The sequence below is a fragment of the Nyctereutes procyonoides genome, unplaced genomic scaffold (genome assembly GCF_905146905.1).
Source record: "Nyctereutes procyonoides isolate TBG_1078 unplaced genomic scaffold, NYPRO_anot_genome, whole genome shotgun sequence".
NCBI lineage: Eukaryota > Metazoa > Chordata > Mammalia > Carnivora > Canidae > Nyctereutes > Nyctereutes procyonoides.
In genome coordinates this window covers 33,961,662-33,980,734 of record NW_026575120.1, presented here as the reverse complement: position 1 = coordinate 33,980,734, position 19,073 = coordinate 33,961,662, and the positions used below count along the sequence as shown (strand labels likewise).

General features: G+C 40.8%; 1 protein-coding gene and 1 long non-coding RNA gene across 9 annotated transcripts in view; one reads left to right on the top strand and one right to left on the bottom strand.

Annotated features, from left to right (window-relative positions):
- The window catches only part of LOC129515850 (uncharacterized), a 28,946-nt gene extending 19,044 nt beyond the window's left edge, over nucleotides 1-9,902 (bottom strand). The window contains exons 1-3 of one of the 3 annotated variants that reach the window (XR_008665664.1): nucleotides 9,699-9,902; nucleotides 8,665-8,778; nucleotides 4,100-4,148 (exon numbers count right to left, since the gene is read on the bottom strand). This is a non-coding gene — a long non-coding RNA (uncharacterized LOC129515850). Of the gene's footprint in view, nucleotides 1-4,099; nucleotides 4,149-6,914; nucleotides 7,062-8,664; nucleotides 8,779-9,698 lie in introns of those variants that run through there. The other 2 variants (XR_008665662.1, XR_008665663.1) reach the window with 2 other exon arrangements.
- Nucleotides 9,903-11,234: 1,332 nt separating this feature from the next.
- The window catches only part of BRAF (B-Raf proto-oncogene, serine/threonine kinase), a 175,907-nt gene continuing 168,068 nt past the window's right edge, over nucleotides 11,235-19,073 (top strand). For all 6 annotated transcript variants that reach the window (XM_055334940.1, XM_055334939.1, XM_055334944.1 and 3 more), the window contains exon 1: nucleotides 11,235-11,434. In XM_055334940.1, coding sequence (XP_055190915.1) covers nucleotides 11,300-11,434 — 135 coding nt within the window. In that variant the 5' untranslated portion in view covers nucleotides 11,235-11,299. The remainder of the gene's footprint in view (nucleotides 11,435-19,073) is intronic.

Here is a 19,073-nt window from a genome sequence, read left to right as displayed (position 1 = left end):
CATGTAGACTGTAATACACACATTTAGAAGTCATCATTGTAAATAAAACCTATGGAATGGATATGAGTGTAAAAGGAGTTCTGTGAGGAAAGAAATGGGAAAGGATGGAGTCCTTTTTCCCCAGGTTATTTCCAATTGTGAAAATTGACCCTAAAAAGGAAGCCAAGAAAGAACTGACCTTTTTTGAGAAGAACTGGGAGTGTGTGGAGTCATGAAATCTAAGGCAATAGAGATTTTCCAGAAAAAGTAAACAGCTCACAGTATCAAATACAGAAAGAGGATCAACATCGCATACTATGAAGCAGGGCGTTAAGAATTCGTTAAAAAAATGCACGTTTGCAATGCAAGTTTGTACTTGGGGGCATTAGAAGCATTAGAGTTCATGTCTTTATGCCTCTATTTTCTCTGTGATGTAGGAAGCAAGATCTCACAGAAAGGTTTCTGTGTCTCAGAGAAAGGCATAAAGCAAAAGATGAATTTGAAAATCACTATTAGAGACATTAACTATGAACCAGTAATATCTGTGATGTTGAGTACTATTAAATGCTTGCTCTTTATCAGTCTACTGTGGAGGCGCCTGGTGGCTTAGTCCATGTAAGCACTGACTCTTGATTTAGGCTCAGGTTATGATCTCAGGGTCGTAGGATCCAGTCTCGTGTTGGGCTCTGCTCTGGGCACCGGGCCTGCTTAGGATTCTCTCTCTTTCTCCCTCTGCCCCTCCCCCTCGCTCTCTCATGCACTCTCTAAAAAATAAATAAATAAAAAATAATCAACTTGCTTTTAACAAAAACAAAACAACAACAAAAAAACAAGGAACAGTCTACTGTATACAAGGCTCTCCCAGAGCAATGGTAAGTGTTAGAACAAACAAAAAATCTGAGACTCTAAGTATTGTTCAGATTACATAAAAGCCTAGTACAGTTTCTGGTACTCAGTAGCTATATAATAAATATTTGTTGAATGAATGAAAGAAGTGAAGAAATGAACCATAAGACACCATAAATATATCTTAAGAACAAGTTACCAGAACAGGTGTTGCTATAAATATGTACAATAAAATTACATTACAAATATATACTTAAAATAATGTAACAACATTTACGATAAGAGATCTCTATTTGATATGAAGAGTATATCACAGGGTCTTATTAAAACTAGAATGAGGGGCACCTGGGTAGCTCAGCGATTGAGCACCTGGCTTTGGCTCAGGGCGTGATCCGGTGGTCTCAGGATCGAGTCCTACATCAGGCTCCTGCATGGAGCCTGCTTCTCCCTCTGCCTACATCTCTGCCTCTCTCTGTGTTTCTTATGAATAAATAAATAGAATCTTTTAAAAAAATAAAACGAGTGAAACACAGCAAAAATTTTATCTCATGGACTCTTATTGTCTATGAATCATGACACAAAAAAGGTTTAATCCCACTATCAGAAAATAAAAGAATTATAAGACTAGACTAATCAGGAATTGATCCTATGTAAGAAGACAGTAAATGTAAGAAGAAGGTAAGACATAATGTAATATTAATAGTAGTACATGACTAGCAAGTTTTTAATTGTCTGAAAAAACATTCCTTTGGAAACTTATGACAATGCTTTATCATAAGTATGCACTGCTTTTATATAATAAAAGCGAAATTTCCTCCAACATTTAAAAAGATTTTAAAGATTTATTAACTTATTTGGGCAGGGTGAGAGCATGGGGGGAGGGTGAGAACATGGGGGAAGCGTAAAGCAGGCAGAGTAAGGGGGAGAAAGAAAATCTCAAGCAGACTCCACACTGAGCATGGGGCTGGAGCCCGACATGGGGCTGGATCTAATGACCCTGAGATAACCTGAGCCGAAATCAAGAGTCAGACACTTAATAGACTCAGCCACTGGGCACCCCTAAAGATTTTATTTTTAAGTAATCTCTATATCCAAAGTGGGACTCAAACTCACAACTCTGAGATCAAGAGCTGTATGCTGTATTAACTGAGCCAGCCAGGCACGCTCTTTAATATTTTTTTTTTAAATCTCAAATATACAGAAATGTCAAAATAGTACTACAAACAAATGACCATATCCTTTATCTAGATTCCCTGTTAATAAATTGTTGCCTTTTCTTTATCTCCATTTCTTTCTGAATCATTTTAAAGTAAATTGCAGACATAATGCTATTTCAGCCTTAAATACTTCACCTTTCATCTTATAACAGTAAGGATATTATCATTAATTCACATTCATTCAAAATTATTATTTAATATATAGCACACATTTAAGTTCCCCAATTGCCCCAAAAATGTCTCTCATAGTTTATTGTCTTATCCAGTATTCAGTTAAATTTCATGTATTGCATTTGGTTGCTAAAGCTCTTTAATCTCTTTTCTCTGTAATCTCTTTTAATGTAGGATAGTCTCTTTGACTTTCTGCCCTTGACTTGTTTTTCATAGTATTGAATTTTTAACAATATTTTTTAAAAAAAGATTTTATTTATTTATTTTAGAGATGGAGGGCAGGGAGGAGCAGAGGAAGAGGAACAAGGGGTTCCACAACCCAGTGCAGAAACTGATGTGGGGCTTGCTCGCATGACCCCAAGATCATGACTCGAGCCAAAATCAAGAGTCGGATGATTGACCAAATGAATCATCCAGGCACCTGCATAAAATTACATTTTTGAAGAGTTAGATTTGTTTGTCTTCTCTAATCTCCCACATTCTGGATTTGATGGTTTCCTCATGGGTACGTTCAAGTTAAACATTTTTTGGCCCCAATACTACCATGCACCACATCAGGATTTGTTACATAATGTTGAATTATCCTCCTATTGGGGATGCTGAGTTTAATAGGTTGGCTAATGGAGGGACTGCTATTGCAAACATATACTTCCCCCTTTGTAATTAGTGCGAGGTCTGTGTGGTACCATTACAAAACCGTAGGACTGCCCTGATCCCCGACAGTTTCTTACTCAGTAAGACTTTCAGCAACTATTAATGGTCCTAACCTGGAGTAATTATTACACTGGTGGTGGCAAAATGATTTTTTTTTCTAATTCTATCATGCCCTTGCTCTGGAGTATACCAAGGTGCATACTCACAAGCTCACTTTATACATTTCCTGCCCCAGATCTGGAATCTGCCATTTCTCAAAGGAGGCCTTATTATGTAGAATGTAGAATGGCATTTCAAAATCAAGATCTAGGTACTAGGTATACCTATTGATACTCCCAGGTACCTCTTTAAGTGCACAGAGCTAAGAATATATGAATCTATACCTATGCCTGTACATTTATACATATGTGTGTATATACATATATACACACACATTACATATAAATAGTCAGGGGTATATAAATACACATATATACTATATGCAGGCATAAATATACAGATACATATTATATAAGCATTTACAAATATATATGCTTACATTATATGTATTACATAATATATGTACTTTCCTAATTCTATCATTTCTTCTCTGTATAATAACTAGTATACATTCTTCTAAAATTATACATATACACATGTTCACAGACACAGTATTTTTCTCTAAATCCTACATTAATATAGTTATTCCAATTCAAATCCAGCACCACAGGGTTCTTCAACTTCTGTTCACAATGTGTTTCTTTTTTCACAGTAAGAACCTAGATTCCCAACACCATCATATGTGATCATTTGCTCTACCCATAATAAATACAAATGTTTCAGAATTACAAAACCAATATCACTACCAATAATAAGCCTTCCGTATAAAGTTCAAGATTCATTAGTAGTGCATTTTGTTCTTTGAATCTATTCCAGTCAGTACTTAATCAGAAGCAGAAGCGCTAGGAACATAAATAATAGGAATGTATTACAGAGATTTGGTCTTAGGCAAGCATGGAGCTGTTTAAACAGTCTAGGTGGGCAGCCTGGGTGGCTCAGCAGTTTAGCACCGCCTTCGGGCCAGGGCATGATCCCAGGGTCCTGGGATCGAGTCCCACATCGGGCTCCCTGCATAGGGTCTGCTTCTCCCTCTGACCGTGTCTTTGCCTTTCTGTGTGTGTCTTCCATGAATAAATAAATAAAATCTTTTAAAAAAAAAAAACATCGAGGTGAGGCTGTTGTTTCTGGGTCTGCTACTGGATCCCGAAATCCTCAGCCAGACAGCAGGAAGGAAAAACGGAGCTGAAGTGGGAGAAGCAAGATAAAAATGAAATTGGTAAGGTTGAGCTAGAAGCTACAAGGAAGGACTGCAACACGAGTCAGACTGTCACTGGGCTTTCATAACAGGGCTGTGATGGGAGTCCTGCAGGAGAAGCCTGTCATTACAGAGTTAAACATTCATCCCACAGAAATGGTAGCAATTGTTGTCATTTCTGGCATATGGATGAGAGCCAGCAGAGAACTCTAAGAGTTACCCTCACAAATGTATTTCTTTTTTTTAAATTTTTTTTATTTATGATAGTCACATAGAGAGAGACAGAGAGAGAGAGGCAGAGACATAGGCAGAGGGATAAGCAGGCTCCATGCACTGGGAACCCGACGTGGGATTCGATCCCGGGTCTCCAGGATCGCGCTCTGGGCCAAAGGCAGGCGCTAAACCACTGCACCACCCAGGGATCCCACAAATGTATTTCTAACAGCGTTGGTGAGAAGAGTTTGCTCTGGACCATCTCAGGGGATATACTTTGGAGTGGGTGAGCAGGTCTTAAATGATGGAAAAGGATTCTGGCAAATAGTTCCAGTTTAGCTAATTTAACATGGCATAAGTTCATTTTAGTCTGTAGGAAGAAAATGATATTCAAAAGACACTTGAGGGATCCCTGGGTGGCTCAGCAGTTAAGCATTTGCCTTTGGCCCAGGGCATGATCCTGGAGTCCCGGGATCAAGTCCCACATCGGGCTCCCTGCATGGAGCCTGCTTCTCCCTCTGCCTGTGTCTCTGCCTCTCTCTCTCTGTGTGTCTCTCATGAATAAATAAATAAAATCTTTAAAAATAAAAAATAAATAAAAGATATACTCAGAGAAGTCTTATTCTCTTCCTATCTCCTACACCCTGTTCTTACTCATCCTTTATCAGGTGCCATTTTCATTATATATGCATTTTCTCTTTGCTTCTTGCCAAAAGGTAGCATACTGCATATAGTCTACTGCACCATGAAATAAAAGCAAACTTAAGAAAATTTAACACTCCAAATTACTGAATTCACAAAGAATATTTCTTGTGAGAGGTAGTATAAGAGGTAGTATAAGCAGGATGTTATAAGATGAAATAACATACTGATATAAATATCCTTTGGTAAATGTTAAAAATATAATATCTAGGGTACTTTTGGAGTACTGAAGATGTTCTAAAACTTATTGTGATGATGGTTGCCTGACACTATGGATATACTAAAAATCAGTGAATTAGCTATCATTTAATTTTACTCATATGTAGAATTTAAGAAACAAAATAGAGAAACATAGGGGAAGGGAGGAAAAAAATAAAACAAGATGAAATCAGAGAGGGATACAAACCACAAGAGACTCTTGATCATGGGAAACAAACAGGGTTGTTGGAGGAGAGGGGATTGGGGGGGTGGGGTTACTGGGTGATGGACATTAAAGAGGGAATGTGATGTAATGAGCACTGGATATTACATAAGACTGAAGAATTGCCCACCTCTACCTCTGAAACTAATAATACATTATATGTTAATTAATTGAATTTAAATTTAAAACAATGAAAAAAAAATCAGTGAATTGTCTACTTTATTTTTTTTAAGTAGGTTCCGCAGGCCTTGAATTCACGACTCTGTGATTAAGACCTGAGCTGAGAGCAAGGGTCAGGCATTTAACTGACTGAGCCATTCAGGTACTCCATGAGTTATCTACTTTAAATCCATATGATATATTTATTATATCTCAATAAAGCTGTTATTTGAAAATTAAAAAAGAGAAATATAATATCTAATACATTTCATGAATCTAAAAGCAAGGTCTTCCTTCAAGAATTAAAAAGTTTGAGAAATGTAAGTTCAGTTGAGGGGATGACAAGAGTGCCTAATTCATGACATGACAACAGGGAAGGACAGAGAGAAAACCTAGACTTGATACAATATCATTTTATTAAAACAAAAACAAAAATAAAAACAAAGGTTTTTTTTTTTTAAAAAGCTTCATACATATCAACAATGAGGTGCAGTTGCTTATATGATTTTTTTTAAGATTTTTTAATTTACTTATTCATGAGAGACACAGAGAGAGCGAGAAGCAGAGACACAGGCAGAGGGAAGCAGGATCCATGCAGGGAGCCTGATGTGGGACTCAATCCCAGGACTCCAGGATCACACCCTGGGCCGAAGGCAGGCGCTAAACTACCGAGCCACCCAGAGATCTCCTGATTTTTTATTATATTAACAAAAGCATGCAATCAGAGGTTCTATTTTTTTGTTAGTTGGATGCAATTGGAATGATGTACAATGCATGGGATGTTTTAAGAGGAAAATTGAATAGTACACAGAAAGCTGAGAAAATGCTTTGAGGAAAAAACTAAAGAAACAGAACTCCCTTCAAATATTTGAAAGCAGTTACACAGGATAAGAAATAGACTTGTCCTGTGTTCCTCTAGAAGGCAAAACAGACCAGAATATAGATATCATAAAGAGGAGGGTTTCAATACAATTTCAGGAGAAAAAAAGTTACCATTGAATGTACTATTTCAGTGAGGTCCCCATCACATTTGGATAGAGTCTAGAATTCCACTGAGAAGATTCCAAGTATCTCTCAGCAGGAAGGCTGCCCTGAATCAACTCTATGATTCTATTTTCTATTCATACCTAAATAGCTTCTGAGAGTAGCCTTCTATTAATACAAGATGTGTTATTCACAATATAATGACCTTGATTCATAAAGAAAACACTAAATTGCAATCAGCTATATATCATTGAATGTGGTTGGAACTGTAGAAGCTTCCTAGAAGCTGCTTATTTGTTTTCTAGTAGTTGCCCACATTAATGTGGATCAGACCTGGTTGGGCAGGTCCAGCTGATGAGTGGGACTATCCAAAGTCTATTCAAATGCAAGATTCAAGATAGAAAGACCAGCTGGAAAGAACCTGGAAGAGAGGGTCAGACATATCAGCAAGATTGCTTAGTGTTGTAGACATTAACTATAGCAAAGATCTGAGGAATGATCCTCACCTAGATGTGTTTTCCAGTTTCCTATGAATACATGAATGCCTTAGGGCATAAAGAGACTGTAAACAAAACCTAAAAGAACCATATTGACTAAACTGTTAAGACTTTAGAATGCAAGATAATACTTTTCTTTTTTTTTTTAAAGATTTTTATTTATTCATGAGAGAGAGAGAGAGAGAGAGAGGCAGAGACACAGGCAGAGGCAGCGCTAAACTGCTGAGCCACCCGGATTGCCCAAGATAATACTTCTTTGATGCCCATATGACACACTACAGCACAAGAATGAGTTGTTTTGAGGGTGCCTGGGTGCCTCAGTTGGTTAAACAGATGTTTAACCTTGGGCTCAGGTCATGATCCTGGGATCCTGGAATCAAGTCCTGAGTCAGGCTCCCTGCTCAGTGGGAAGTCTGCTTCTTCCTCTCCCTCTGCTCCTCCCCTCAATCACGCTCTCTCTTTCACTCTCTCAAATAAATAAAAACTTAAAAAAAAAAAAAAGAGGACATGTGGAGGTGTTTTTTTCTGTTTCTGTGCAGATCACAAACTGGCTTGGCTCATTACATGCTCCAAGAACACAGAGCCATACTTTTGGGTAGTTTCAGCACAGCAGTACTGCCAATGGCAGTATTGAGATTTGGGGGAGAAGTGCCCAAGAGGAGACAGGCTGTGTTCTATGGCCAAGGACCTGCATTTATTTTTGCCTGTAGTGGTAAGAAGCTACAGAAAGAAGGTAAGGGCTTCTTCATTAGTATACTGAGATATGTCTTGGTAATGTCCCCAGTAATAAAGGGGAGGATTTGAGTGCAGAGCCTCCTCTGGAGAAGGTAAAGGTGACTATTTCTAGCATAGCTAGTTCATTAATCTAAATACAACCTGCCTGTAAATTAAACACAATTATAAATTCTTTGACCCTTCTTCTATTGAGAGTTAGGATTTATATGCCTTTTCCTTGAATTTAGCCTAGACTTAATGACTTAACTCTAATCCAATACAATGCAGTAGAAATAAAAATAAAATAAAATGCAACAGAAATGATACTGTGTGACTCTGGAGGGAAGGTCATAAAATGCAATGCAGCTTTCACCTTGGTTATAGAAACACTAGTGTCTGGAGCCCTCAGCCACCTTGTAAGAAGTCTAACTATTCTGAAGCAGTCATGCTATGAGGAAGCTCAGGCCACATGAGGAAAGTATGTTTGGGTATTGGCTGACTGCCCCAGCTGAGGTACCAGCTTCAACTACCAGGAGTAGGAGGAAATATTCCTCTAGATTATTCCAGTCCCCACCCATTGGGACACCTCCAGGCACTGAGCCTTCTCAGCTGAGGGTTCCAGACATCATGGAGCAGAGACAGCCATCTCTGCTCTGCCTTGTCTGAACTGACTGAGAAGGTACTTCATTTTTTTTTTTTTAAGGGAAAATCTATGTGATCCTTACAATAAAGCAGTTAGGCAGGTAGGGCTAGCATTATTACCACCTTCCTTTTACAGATTAAAATAGCAACAGACAGGGATTCAAAACTTACCTTCTTTCAGATTATACAGCCAAGATGTGGCATGCTGATTCTGATCTTTGTATCCCAAAGTTTATGCTCTTTGTATATTTTCCCATCTGGATCCTATGGGGGCTTTAGAATAGCCTAGGGAAATCAAGCAAGATATATCCAGAATTTAAAGACAAGGTCAGAAAATATTGAGTGAATAGAAGCTAACAAGAATCAATATTAAATGGATGAGATCAACCTGTGGAGAAATAACTATGTAAGATATGATTTACAGATTGCTGCTGATAAAGAAGGCTATAATTTATAATGGAACCAAAGAAAACAAATGTCAGAACTTTGAGTGTTAGGAAGAAATAGCATAATGATATAATTTTTTTAGGGTCTGATTTTTTAAAAAAACCAAATAGGACTGTTAAAGGAAAAAAGTGCTGCAAGTTGTGTGTGTGTGTGTGTGTGTGTGTGTGTGTGTTTAATAAAATCAAGGGTAAACGGTGCCATGATTGGCTAATGGTGCTATTTTAGTCACTTCGAAAGTATGTCCTTACAGTATAGAAGGGTGCTTCAGACTAATATAGCTTGATGACATTATCCCTTATGATAATTTTCATTTACTTTTGCCAAACCACTTTTGATTGATTGATTGATTGATTGATTGACTGATTTACAAGTTTGATTTAAATTTAGTTCAAGGAAGACTTTTCTACTTGGAAGAGAAAGTACAATGAAGCTAAGAAAACTACCATGCCTACTTGAAAGACGGTACTTCCCATTTTTCATTGAAGAGGAATAGGAGGGGATCCCTGGGTGGCGCAGCGGTTTGGCGCCTGCCTTTGGCCCAGGGCGCGATCCTGGAGACCCGGGATCGAATCCCACGTCGGGCTCCCGGTGTATGGAGCCTGCTTCTCCCTCTGCCTGTGTCTCTGCCTCTCTCTCCCTCTCTGTGTGCCTATCATAAATAAATAAAAAACAAAAAAAAATAAAAAAACAAAAAAAAAAAAAAGAAGAGGAATAGGAGTATTCTGAATAATCAAGCAGCCTCACGCACAACACCTTACCCCTAGAGTAAGGATCAGCTCCTGGACTCATAGTGACTCAATATGCAGACATCCCGCCTCAGAAGTCAGTAGTGCACCTTCCATTTCTTTAATCACGGTGAATACTGTAAGGAGATAACTGGTGAATTCCCTCCTCGTGGGCAGTAAAAAACTGTAGTTCACTCAAAGCTTCTCATGACTTGACGTTTAGGTTACTCTGGTGATTAGAACTCTCCACCACCAGGAACCCACAGTAGCTTCCACTATGTTTCTCACTCCTTTTTCTCCGTTCCTTACATTTTTTTTTCCTCCCTGAATATTCCCGTTTCAAGATAAATGCATTTTTTAATAATGCACTGGGTTTCCTTAATTTCGTTCTGTAATTGGGCCTCACTAAGGGAATCCAACTCTCCTCTTTGTTTCCATGCCTAGTTTGCACAGATAACGCCTTGGAACATTCTGTTCTGTTTAATTAAGCACTTAAGAGGTTTTGAAGTTATCTTGAAAATAAAAAAAAAAGGGATCCCTTGGTGGCCGCAGCGGTTTAGCGCCTGCCTTTGGCCCGGGGCGCGATCCTGGAGGACCCGGGATCGAGTCCCACGTCGGGCTCCCGGTGCATGGAGCCTGCTTCTCCCTCTGCCTGTGTCTCTGCCTCTCTCTCTTTCTGTGTCTCTCATGAATAAATAAATAAAATCTTTAAAAAAAGAGATAAAAAAAAAGAAAATAAAAAAAAATCAAGGTTTTGACGCATCAGATGTCTAGAATGCTGTTGCCTCGTGCAGGCCCTCGCGTGTGGGAAAGTCTCCCATTTGCATTTGTTGACTGCATCTGGAGAAGGAAAAACTTAAAGGTTTTCTTCCTCAACGATGGGGAGAAGCTTTTTTAGACTTCCACAGGCCGGGCTCGTCAACGAGACGGATGCAAAAACCATTCTGGTTATTTTAGCTGCCCCTGAATAGATTTCTATCAGGTTGGGCTGGACTGTTCCCACCTTGGGGCTTCAAGTCTTATTTTTACGACACCGCGAGACACTCGCCGTCCTGGGACACACGCAGGTAGCACGGGGCTTCCCCGTCTTCCTCCCTCTAGGATTCCAGCGTCTCCTCGAACAGCACCGCCCGTGCTCTTCTAGTAAAACCCCACGTTCCAGGGCACGTTTAGGACACAAGAAGAACCGAGTCGGAAATCGCAGCCATGGCAACCGCGGAGCGGAGGAAACGTGCGCGCGCGAGGGCGGGCACGCGGGCCCGGGAAGGAACCCTCCCCTGACGACGGCGCGAGGGCGCTCCTCGGATGACGTCACGCACCCGGGTGACGTCACGGCCGTGACACGCGGGTGACGCCGTTGCCGCGGCGACTCGTAGTCGTCTCCGCCCCCTTCCCCCGCCCCCCCCCCTCCCGCCTAGCGTCCTTCCCCCAGTCCCCTCAGGCTCGGCTGCGCCGGGGGCCGCGGGCCGGTTCCTGAGGTGGCCCAGGCGCCCTCCCGCCGCCGGCGCCGCCCCGGCCGGCCCTCCCCGCCGCCCCCCGCCCTCCGCCTCCGCCTCCCCACCCCCCCGCCCTCCGCCTCCCTTCCCCCTCCCCGCCCAGCAGCGGTCGCTCGGGCCCCGGCGCTCGGTTATAAGATGGCGGCGCTGAGCGGCGGCGGCGGCGGCGGCGGCGCGGAGCAGGGCCAGGCTCTGTTCAACGGGGACATGGAGCCCGAGGCCGGCGCCGGCGCCGCGGCCTCTTCGGCTGCGGACCCTGCCATTCCCGAGGAGGTGAGTGCCGGCGCGCCCCGCGCCCCGCGGGGGCTCTGGGCTCGGCTGGCTGGGGTGGGTTTTTGTTTTTTGTTGTTTTTTGGTTTTTTTTTTTTTTTTTTTGGGACGGGGGAGGCGGGTGGTGGTGGGAAGGAGGTGGCGGTGGGGGCCCTGCTGCCGTCAGCCACCCCCATCTTCGGGGACTGCGGGGTGGGAGCTGGGCATCCCCGCCTCGTCCCTCTCCGTCATGCGGCTCCTCGCTACGTAAACACACACGGCGGCCCAGGGGGGTTTCCCGGACGCGCGCCCCGCTGGGGGGATTCGGGCGGCGTCGGCCGGGCGGGAGGCTTAGCAGCAGGGGGCGAGACTCAGGGTTGGTCCGAGAAGGTCACGGCCGCCTGAAGGGTAGCCAGGCTCTCCTCGCTTCGGCGTTTTCATTATTTGGGGGGTGGTAGTGCGGGGGGGGGGAGAGGAGGGTGGCGGCATCCAGGGGAATGGATGCAGGTTAGACCCCAGCCCGAGTGGCTGCTGTGATTGCTGCCTGCATGGCCCTGGGGATGCTGGGGCGCATCGTTCCCCGCCACTGTCCCCCCCCCCGACCCCCCCTTTTCAGGCCGCTGCCCTTCCCTCCACTTTTCTACTTGTTTGAGGATTTCTCTTCAACCTGTTTTACCCAGCAGATGCTTTTGATGTAACCTTTACTTTTTTTTTTTCAGCCTTAAATACCGCTGTTTGCGTCCTCCTTCCCATCCCGGTGTCGGGTCCCCCAGTTCTTCTGTCTGATGCTCTGTCGCTGAGTGGTGAACCATCGCCCCCCCCCCCAAACCCCCCCCCCCCCCAATCCTGTTCCCATCCATCTGCCGCTCCCGTTCTTTGGCCGATTGTCGGACCTGCCAGCTTTCTAAGCCTCAGTTTCTACCCGAGACCATTTTTGCACTTCTCTTACCTAGTCCTCTTTAGGCCGTCTGGATCATTCTGCTGCTCCCTAATAACATTGTTACCTTGTTATCTTCACCAATTCGTCTGGGCGCTTTGGACCTCCTTCCTTACTTTCTGAACTCCGGAGCTGTCAGGATTCCATCAGGTTTCCCTTGCACTCTTTGGCACTTTTTGGTTACTCTTCCATTGTGCATTCACACCTCTTTATTTTTTTTTCTGCCCGTTTTTAAATAGATTTGATTGATTTCTTTCTGTTGTCCTCCTTTTTGTCCCAGTTTTTACCTTTCACTCCCCCCCCCCTTTGGCTTCTGCTTCTCTCAGCCTGTTTTTTGCATTATTCGGCCTCTTACCACCATGTTAAATTATTTACATCCGGTTTTTAAGGAAAATTTATTCCATTTAGTATTTGGCGTTGTACCTTATGAAACAAAACACTTGATTATACTTTGCAAGTAATGAGATGATATTTGGTATGATAACTATGCTTTGTGATTGATTAATGTGACATTCTGTTGACTTTGCTCAAAGTTCTCTTTCCTTCTTACTGCCTGCATTTGGTTTCCCAATTCTCAACGTCTCATTCTTTCTTCTGTCTGTGCAATGCTCCTTTTCCTGCTTCATCATCTTTACTTTGGAAATTCACCCCATATGCTTGCTCTAGTATCAGTTCACAGTAACAATTATTTTTCAGCCTCTTATGTCATTTCCATCTACGCCCATGATGTGTTCTATACCATCATTTGATCTAACATTCTAATATCTTCTTTCTTGACTTGCATGACTTTCCATTTAATTTTTAGTTTGCATTTCTGTTCAGATGAGTTTTCCTCTAACATCTGTTCATCTTCCGCAACTTCTTGGATTCTAAGGTTAGAGCCCTTTCCTTCTTCCATTTCCTAGTTTATTCTGATTTCCTTGTCCCCAGTTACCATTCATTTGGTCTTGTTTCCTGGCCTTTGGTTCTTAACTTGCTGAAGCTTCCTCTTGTCTTCCCCACACCTCCACATTCCTTCTTATTTATAAACAGCTTTGTTCCGTTGACATGGAAATTTATTTTTAGGATACATTGTTTTTGATGGATAAATACTAGGGGTCACATCTGCTGTCTATTTTTTCCATGAATAGGATATGCCTTTGTCTTACCAGGCACAGGTGTCTCTAGGCTTGCTTTACTCTGTAGTATCCCTGTGGTTTTGTTGAATTGTAACTTTGAAGACTATTACAGAGTAGAAGAGGGGATAAATTAATTGGTATGGATCGTGAACTTGTAATTCTCTGATTATAACATTATTTACATTGAAAACTTTAATAAGACTGGGGATCCCTGGGTGGCTCAGCAGTTGAGCGCCTGCCTTCCGCCCAGGGGCATGATCCTGGAGACCCGGGATCGAGTCCAGTGTCAGGCTCCCTGCATGGAGCCTGCTTCTCCCTCTGCCTGTGTCTCTGCCTGTCTCTCATGAACAAATAAATAAATAAATAAATAAATAAATAAATAAATAAATAAATAAATAATCTTAAAAAAATCATAATATTTTTTTAAAAAGAGAACTTTAAGACTTAGTAGGACAGTTTGCAATGATAATCTTTTGTTGAGTCCAATCTCCCCTATCTTATTCGAAAGGGCCAAATTGTTTGAGTTCAACCCTCTGAAGATTCTGATTCAGTAGGTGAGAGCTCTTCTGTCAGTGTCAGTATTTGGCACATTTCCACAGCAGATCTCATGTAACAATGCTTGAGAACCACTACCTAACGAATTTAAGTTTGAATTGCCAATCATTGGAAAGCATATTGGTGTCTCCTGAAACTACGAGGACACTCCTAACTAAATTTAATTAGAAGTGTTTTGCACTGCCTCCTCCACTCAGGTTTTAATGTTTAGTGATGAGTAGTTTTCCCTCTATTATTTCTTGTAGGAGCTGATAATAAAGGTATTTGCATGGGGGAGGTGGGGAATAAATGATTAAGAGTGAGTCTCTTTTGAATATAGATATTAGTGTTAGAGATGGCAGAATAAATTCCTCCAAAAATAATTTAAAATTTGAAGTTAATATCGTTAATTCAGTGGAAGCTAATATGTACTGGTCTTTTAACTGTCTTCCTTATGTGTACTTCAAGAGGTATAATTGCCAAGCGCATGGAAAGAAACGAAAAATTCTACTTGTGTAAAATGATACATTTTATTCTAAAGAATTCCCTTGCCTGACAGTAAAACAGAGTTTTTTGTTTTTGTTTTTAAAGTTTCTCAGAGGGAAATTTGAGCTGCATTAAAATTTCCGACTATAGAGGGAAAGCACATTCATTATTGAAAAATTAGAAAGCTATAAGTACAAAAAAGGAAAAAAAAAATCTGTAGTTTTGCCACTAGGATATAATTAGTATAAACATTTTGGTGTGTATCCAAAACTTTTTTAATGTTTGTATATACAATGTATTGTGATTTTATAATATTTTTAAACTTAATAGAGCAAAATATTTTACATATCATTAGGTAGTACTGTGATTTTTTTTTTTTAAAAACTAATCGTTTTTCTTGGATATTAGAGATTTTTTTTTATTGCTTGTTATCAAACATCTTGAACATAGAAGTAGATTTTAGTTTTTAAATTGTGTTGGGAATTGAACAAATTTCACGTCCTGTATTTGTAAGTATTACTTTATAGACGTCAAAATAGGATATTCTGGTAAAGGACAGGAACTTGTTATATATTATGAAATGAATGCGCTTATATTTTTGGCGTTAAACCTTTACTTCTGGCCATTTATATTTCCCCAATGTTTCTTTCCGTGACCATATGGTATAATATGGGATAACATGACCATATGGTATAATAAATACATTTATTTAAAAAAAATGTGTTATACCAGGGTGTGATATTTATTTATTCTTCTGCTGTGTTTCTGTAGAAAGAACTTCTTACAATTGCATTACAATTAAAATTATATTGTTTTCAAGATCTATCACCAGCCTAAGTTGTGTAATTATAATAATGCATTGACTAAGCAATATTCTGGGATGGATTCAGTGTGGCCCACTGTATTAAAACACATCTGTGTGAGCCATGTGAAACCAGGTTGAATTACCTCATACTCCTAAAAAGAGGTAGTCCTGTTAGGGTACTGTGTGCTTGTATAGTTCTTGTATTGCTGCTAATATTTGTCTAGGTATTTTTGAAGGTAGACAAAACATGCCTGTTAGGCATAACTTTGAAATAGCTGTTTTCAGTATTTCTAGTGGTCTCTTTGTATATATTCCTTCTGTACCCCTCCCTCCTTTAGGCATCCACTCACTTTTATTTATCTGATATCAGTCACATACATATGCTGGCTGTTAAAGGAATCATTTATCAGTAAACAGATAAGAAAAGAATGTTGGTACTGGATGCTTGAATCTTTGAATATAGTAAACCTAAGAGCAAACTTGATTTAATCTTATCTGGATAATAGGCCAGAAAAATTGTATTTGGATAACAGGCTACAGAAGTTTGACTTTTCTCAATTCCCTGTCCCTTGCTTTCCTGATAAAGGATGAATAGGAAACTCTTATAACAACTGGAAACCTATGTTTTGTGAATGGTGGAGAAGAAAGGAAAGGAGCAGGCTACATTGTTTTTTAGCATTGTCTAAGACCTGATGCCTACATGTTGAAGAATGAGGCAGCTGCTTAGTTTTCTTTCTTTTTCCCAATCATAAAGTTATTTTCTCTTTAAGAATTGCAAAATGCATTTTGTTTTCTTAGGCATCTTGATATTAATTTAGCTGAGTGCTTAGTGAACATTTTGTGTCACAATCACCTTGTTTTAGGAAATGCTGTATGTTGCTATGCTTCCTATATTTCTGCCTCAAGTTGTCATTACAATAAGCCTTTCTTGTCAGTAGCTCTTACAGGATTTTTTTCTTCTTCAGAAGTTGAATTGAGTCCTTTACGTGTTCTGTTCTTTATTTCTCCTACGTTGGTTTTTCTGTGAGATGAGGATCAGCAATAGTAGAGAACTGAATTCAAAATAGGTGAGCCTGTTTAGGAGCTTTTCTGTTTTTTCAAGTTAAGCAGCGCCTTTATAGTCATAATGTTATAGATAACACAATATAAGAACCAAAAAGATAGTCTCATTTGTTCCAGTCTTTTGTTAAATATTTGCTGGAGGCATTGACGTGTTCTGGGAGGTAGTCTTTATTTTTTAGTTTCTTTTGGATACCAACCTAATTTACTATCATACATAATTAGCATGGTAGAAGAAACTCTTAATACAGCCTACACCCTAACATTAAGCAATTATTTTTTTCTACCCTCTGAGATTATTTTGGTTTCCATGTTTTCTCTTGGGCTTAAAAAACTATTAGTCTTGTTTCTTCCTGTATCAAGACCATGCATAGAGAGGGAAATTGATGCCATATCTCCGTTAACATTACATTCCTTTCTGGGTCTTGGGAATGCCCTCAATATAGAATATAAAAATTGCTCTGAACTCAATTAACTTTATGTCTTCTGGAAGCTCTGTAACATCAAATGAAACATCATTTTCATTCTTGTAATGTGGCTGCAGTTATTGACAGCACTTTTGGGACAAATGTACCATAGGATGGTAGTTTTCAAATTACTGTAGAGCTCTAGGACAATCAAAAAAAAAATCACTGTAAGAAATTCAAATTTTAATTTACCCTAATACATACCTAGGATAAACAGTTTTTGTCTGTTTTGTACATTTTTTTTTTAAATCTTTACCCTTTGCAACAGTATCTGGTACATTGGTACTTAGCTATTTAATGAGAAAAACAGTGATTTGATACTCTGTTTTTCTGTACTTTTCATTCTCTTTTTAAATACTGCTTATAAATCAGTTTACTAGATTGATGACCAATTGGTTGCAACAAGCATTTTGGAAAACATTGTTTGGAGGGTTTCAAGGACCGCCTTCAGAGGTTACTTAAAGGCTCTATTTAGTCCCCTTACACCTTAATTCTTGAAGTTCTTCATTTATCTGCTTTACATGTTGGTTTCCTTGCAAAGAAAAGGGTTTTATGGCTGTGAAAATTGTACAGCTCCTCTTATGAAAGATATGTACTGGTATGAATCTTTTTAATTGTAATAATCTATGTAGAAAATTTTAACATGTGTCTAAGACCGTGGTCAGCAAACTTTTTTTTGTAAAGGGTCAAATAGTAAAATTTTAGGCACCATGGGCCTATTTTGTCTCTGTAAAAATAACTCAACAGAGTTGAGTGGTGTTGGTGTTGTAGCACAAAAGCAGCTGATAGACTAAGCAAATGAGCCTGAGTGTGTTCCAGTAAAACTCACGGACACTGAAATTTGAATTTCATGTAATTTTCATGTGTTGTGAGATACTCTTGATTTTTTTCGATCATTTAGAAATGTAAAAACTAGTCTTATGGGCTGTTTTAAAATAGATGATGGCCTACATTTAGTCTGTGGGACAGTTTTCGGACTTCTGGTCTAAGGGAGACTGATTATATCATTGTAAGTTTTGAAATTAAGGTGCGGGTTAGAGATCTATAAAGTTAATAATTGCTTTTTGAGAAAAATCAGGTTTATTTGGTTATAATTTACATATACTGTAATGTACCATTTCAACTGTACAGTTTGATGAGCTTTGACAAATGTACATAGTCCTGCAATGACTGCCACAATCAAGACCCAAAACATTTCCGTCATCTCAAGAAGTTCCTAATTCTTCTGCATTCTGACCCTCAGTTCCTGGCAGACACTGGCCTGATCTCTAGTTTTACCTTTTCCAGGTTACATGAACGAAATTGTACAGTATGGGGTTTATGTATTTGGCTTCTTTCATTAATTTTGATGTTTTTGAGATTCACCCATGTTGTGTGTATCAGCAATTAGTTTCTGCATATTGAGCCACTCTGAGGGCCGCCTGTGGGCCCTCACCGCCCCTGATCCCACCCCACTGGGTGGTGCCGGGCCCCTGCCGCGGCATCCGCGCGCGCGCGCGCGCTGACTGGGAGCGGGCCGCGTAGCCTTCTATGACGGCCACTCCCTAGACCTACTCTTCCCCTTCCAGGGTTCGGGCCCCCTGGGGGAGCGCGTTTTCTCGCTGCTCTCCACCCGCCATGCCCACGCCACACTCCGCATTGTGCCAGCCGAAGGCTGAGTCCACCCCACCACCCCATCACCCCACCACGGGGAGGCTTCCTCCTGCGCCAGGGAGCCCCCCTTCCTCCCGGGAGCACATCCACCTGTCCCCACCCTCCTTCCCACCTGATCCCTACCCAGCACACCAGCCCTGGCCACGAGGTAGACAGGATGGGTACCCGCAGCAGTTTACTCCCGGCCTCCACCTCGCCTCGTCTCCATATGGGCCTGGTCCCCCTCCACAGCTCTAGGGCTCCAGCTTCTGGCCTGGCTTGTGTCTTCTAGGAGGGGATAGGCCAGCCCTACTCCATGGTGACTGCTTCCTGTGCATTTTCCTATCTTTTCCACTTTGGGACCTTGTTAGGGCTCCCCCTGCACATGCTCATAGTAAGGAACAAATGGTGCTACCACTCCTTTCCTCCACCTGGGAATGGCCCAGACCCCCAAACTCATCCTTGTGTATAGCTTCACATCTTTCCACATATGTATAAATGGGCCCATATTAAACACGTTTTGTGACGTTTGGTTATTTATTTTGTGCATCTGTGGCAATAAATGAGATCTCAGTGGTGGTTTAAAAAAAAAAAAAAGGCTGCCCTGCATCCCTATTTATTTATA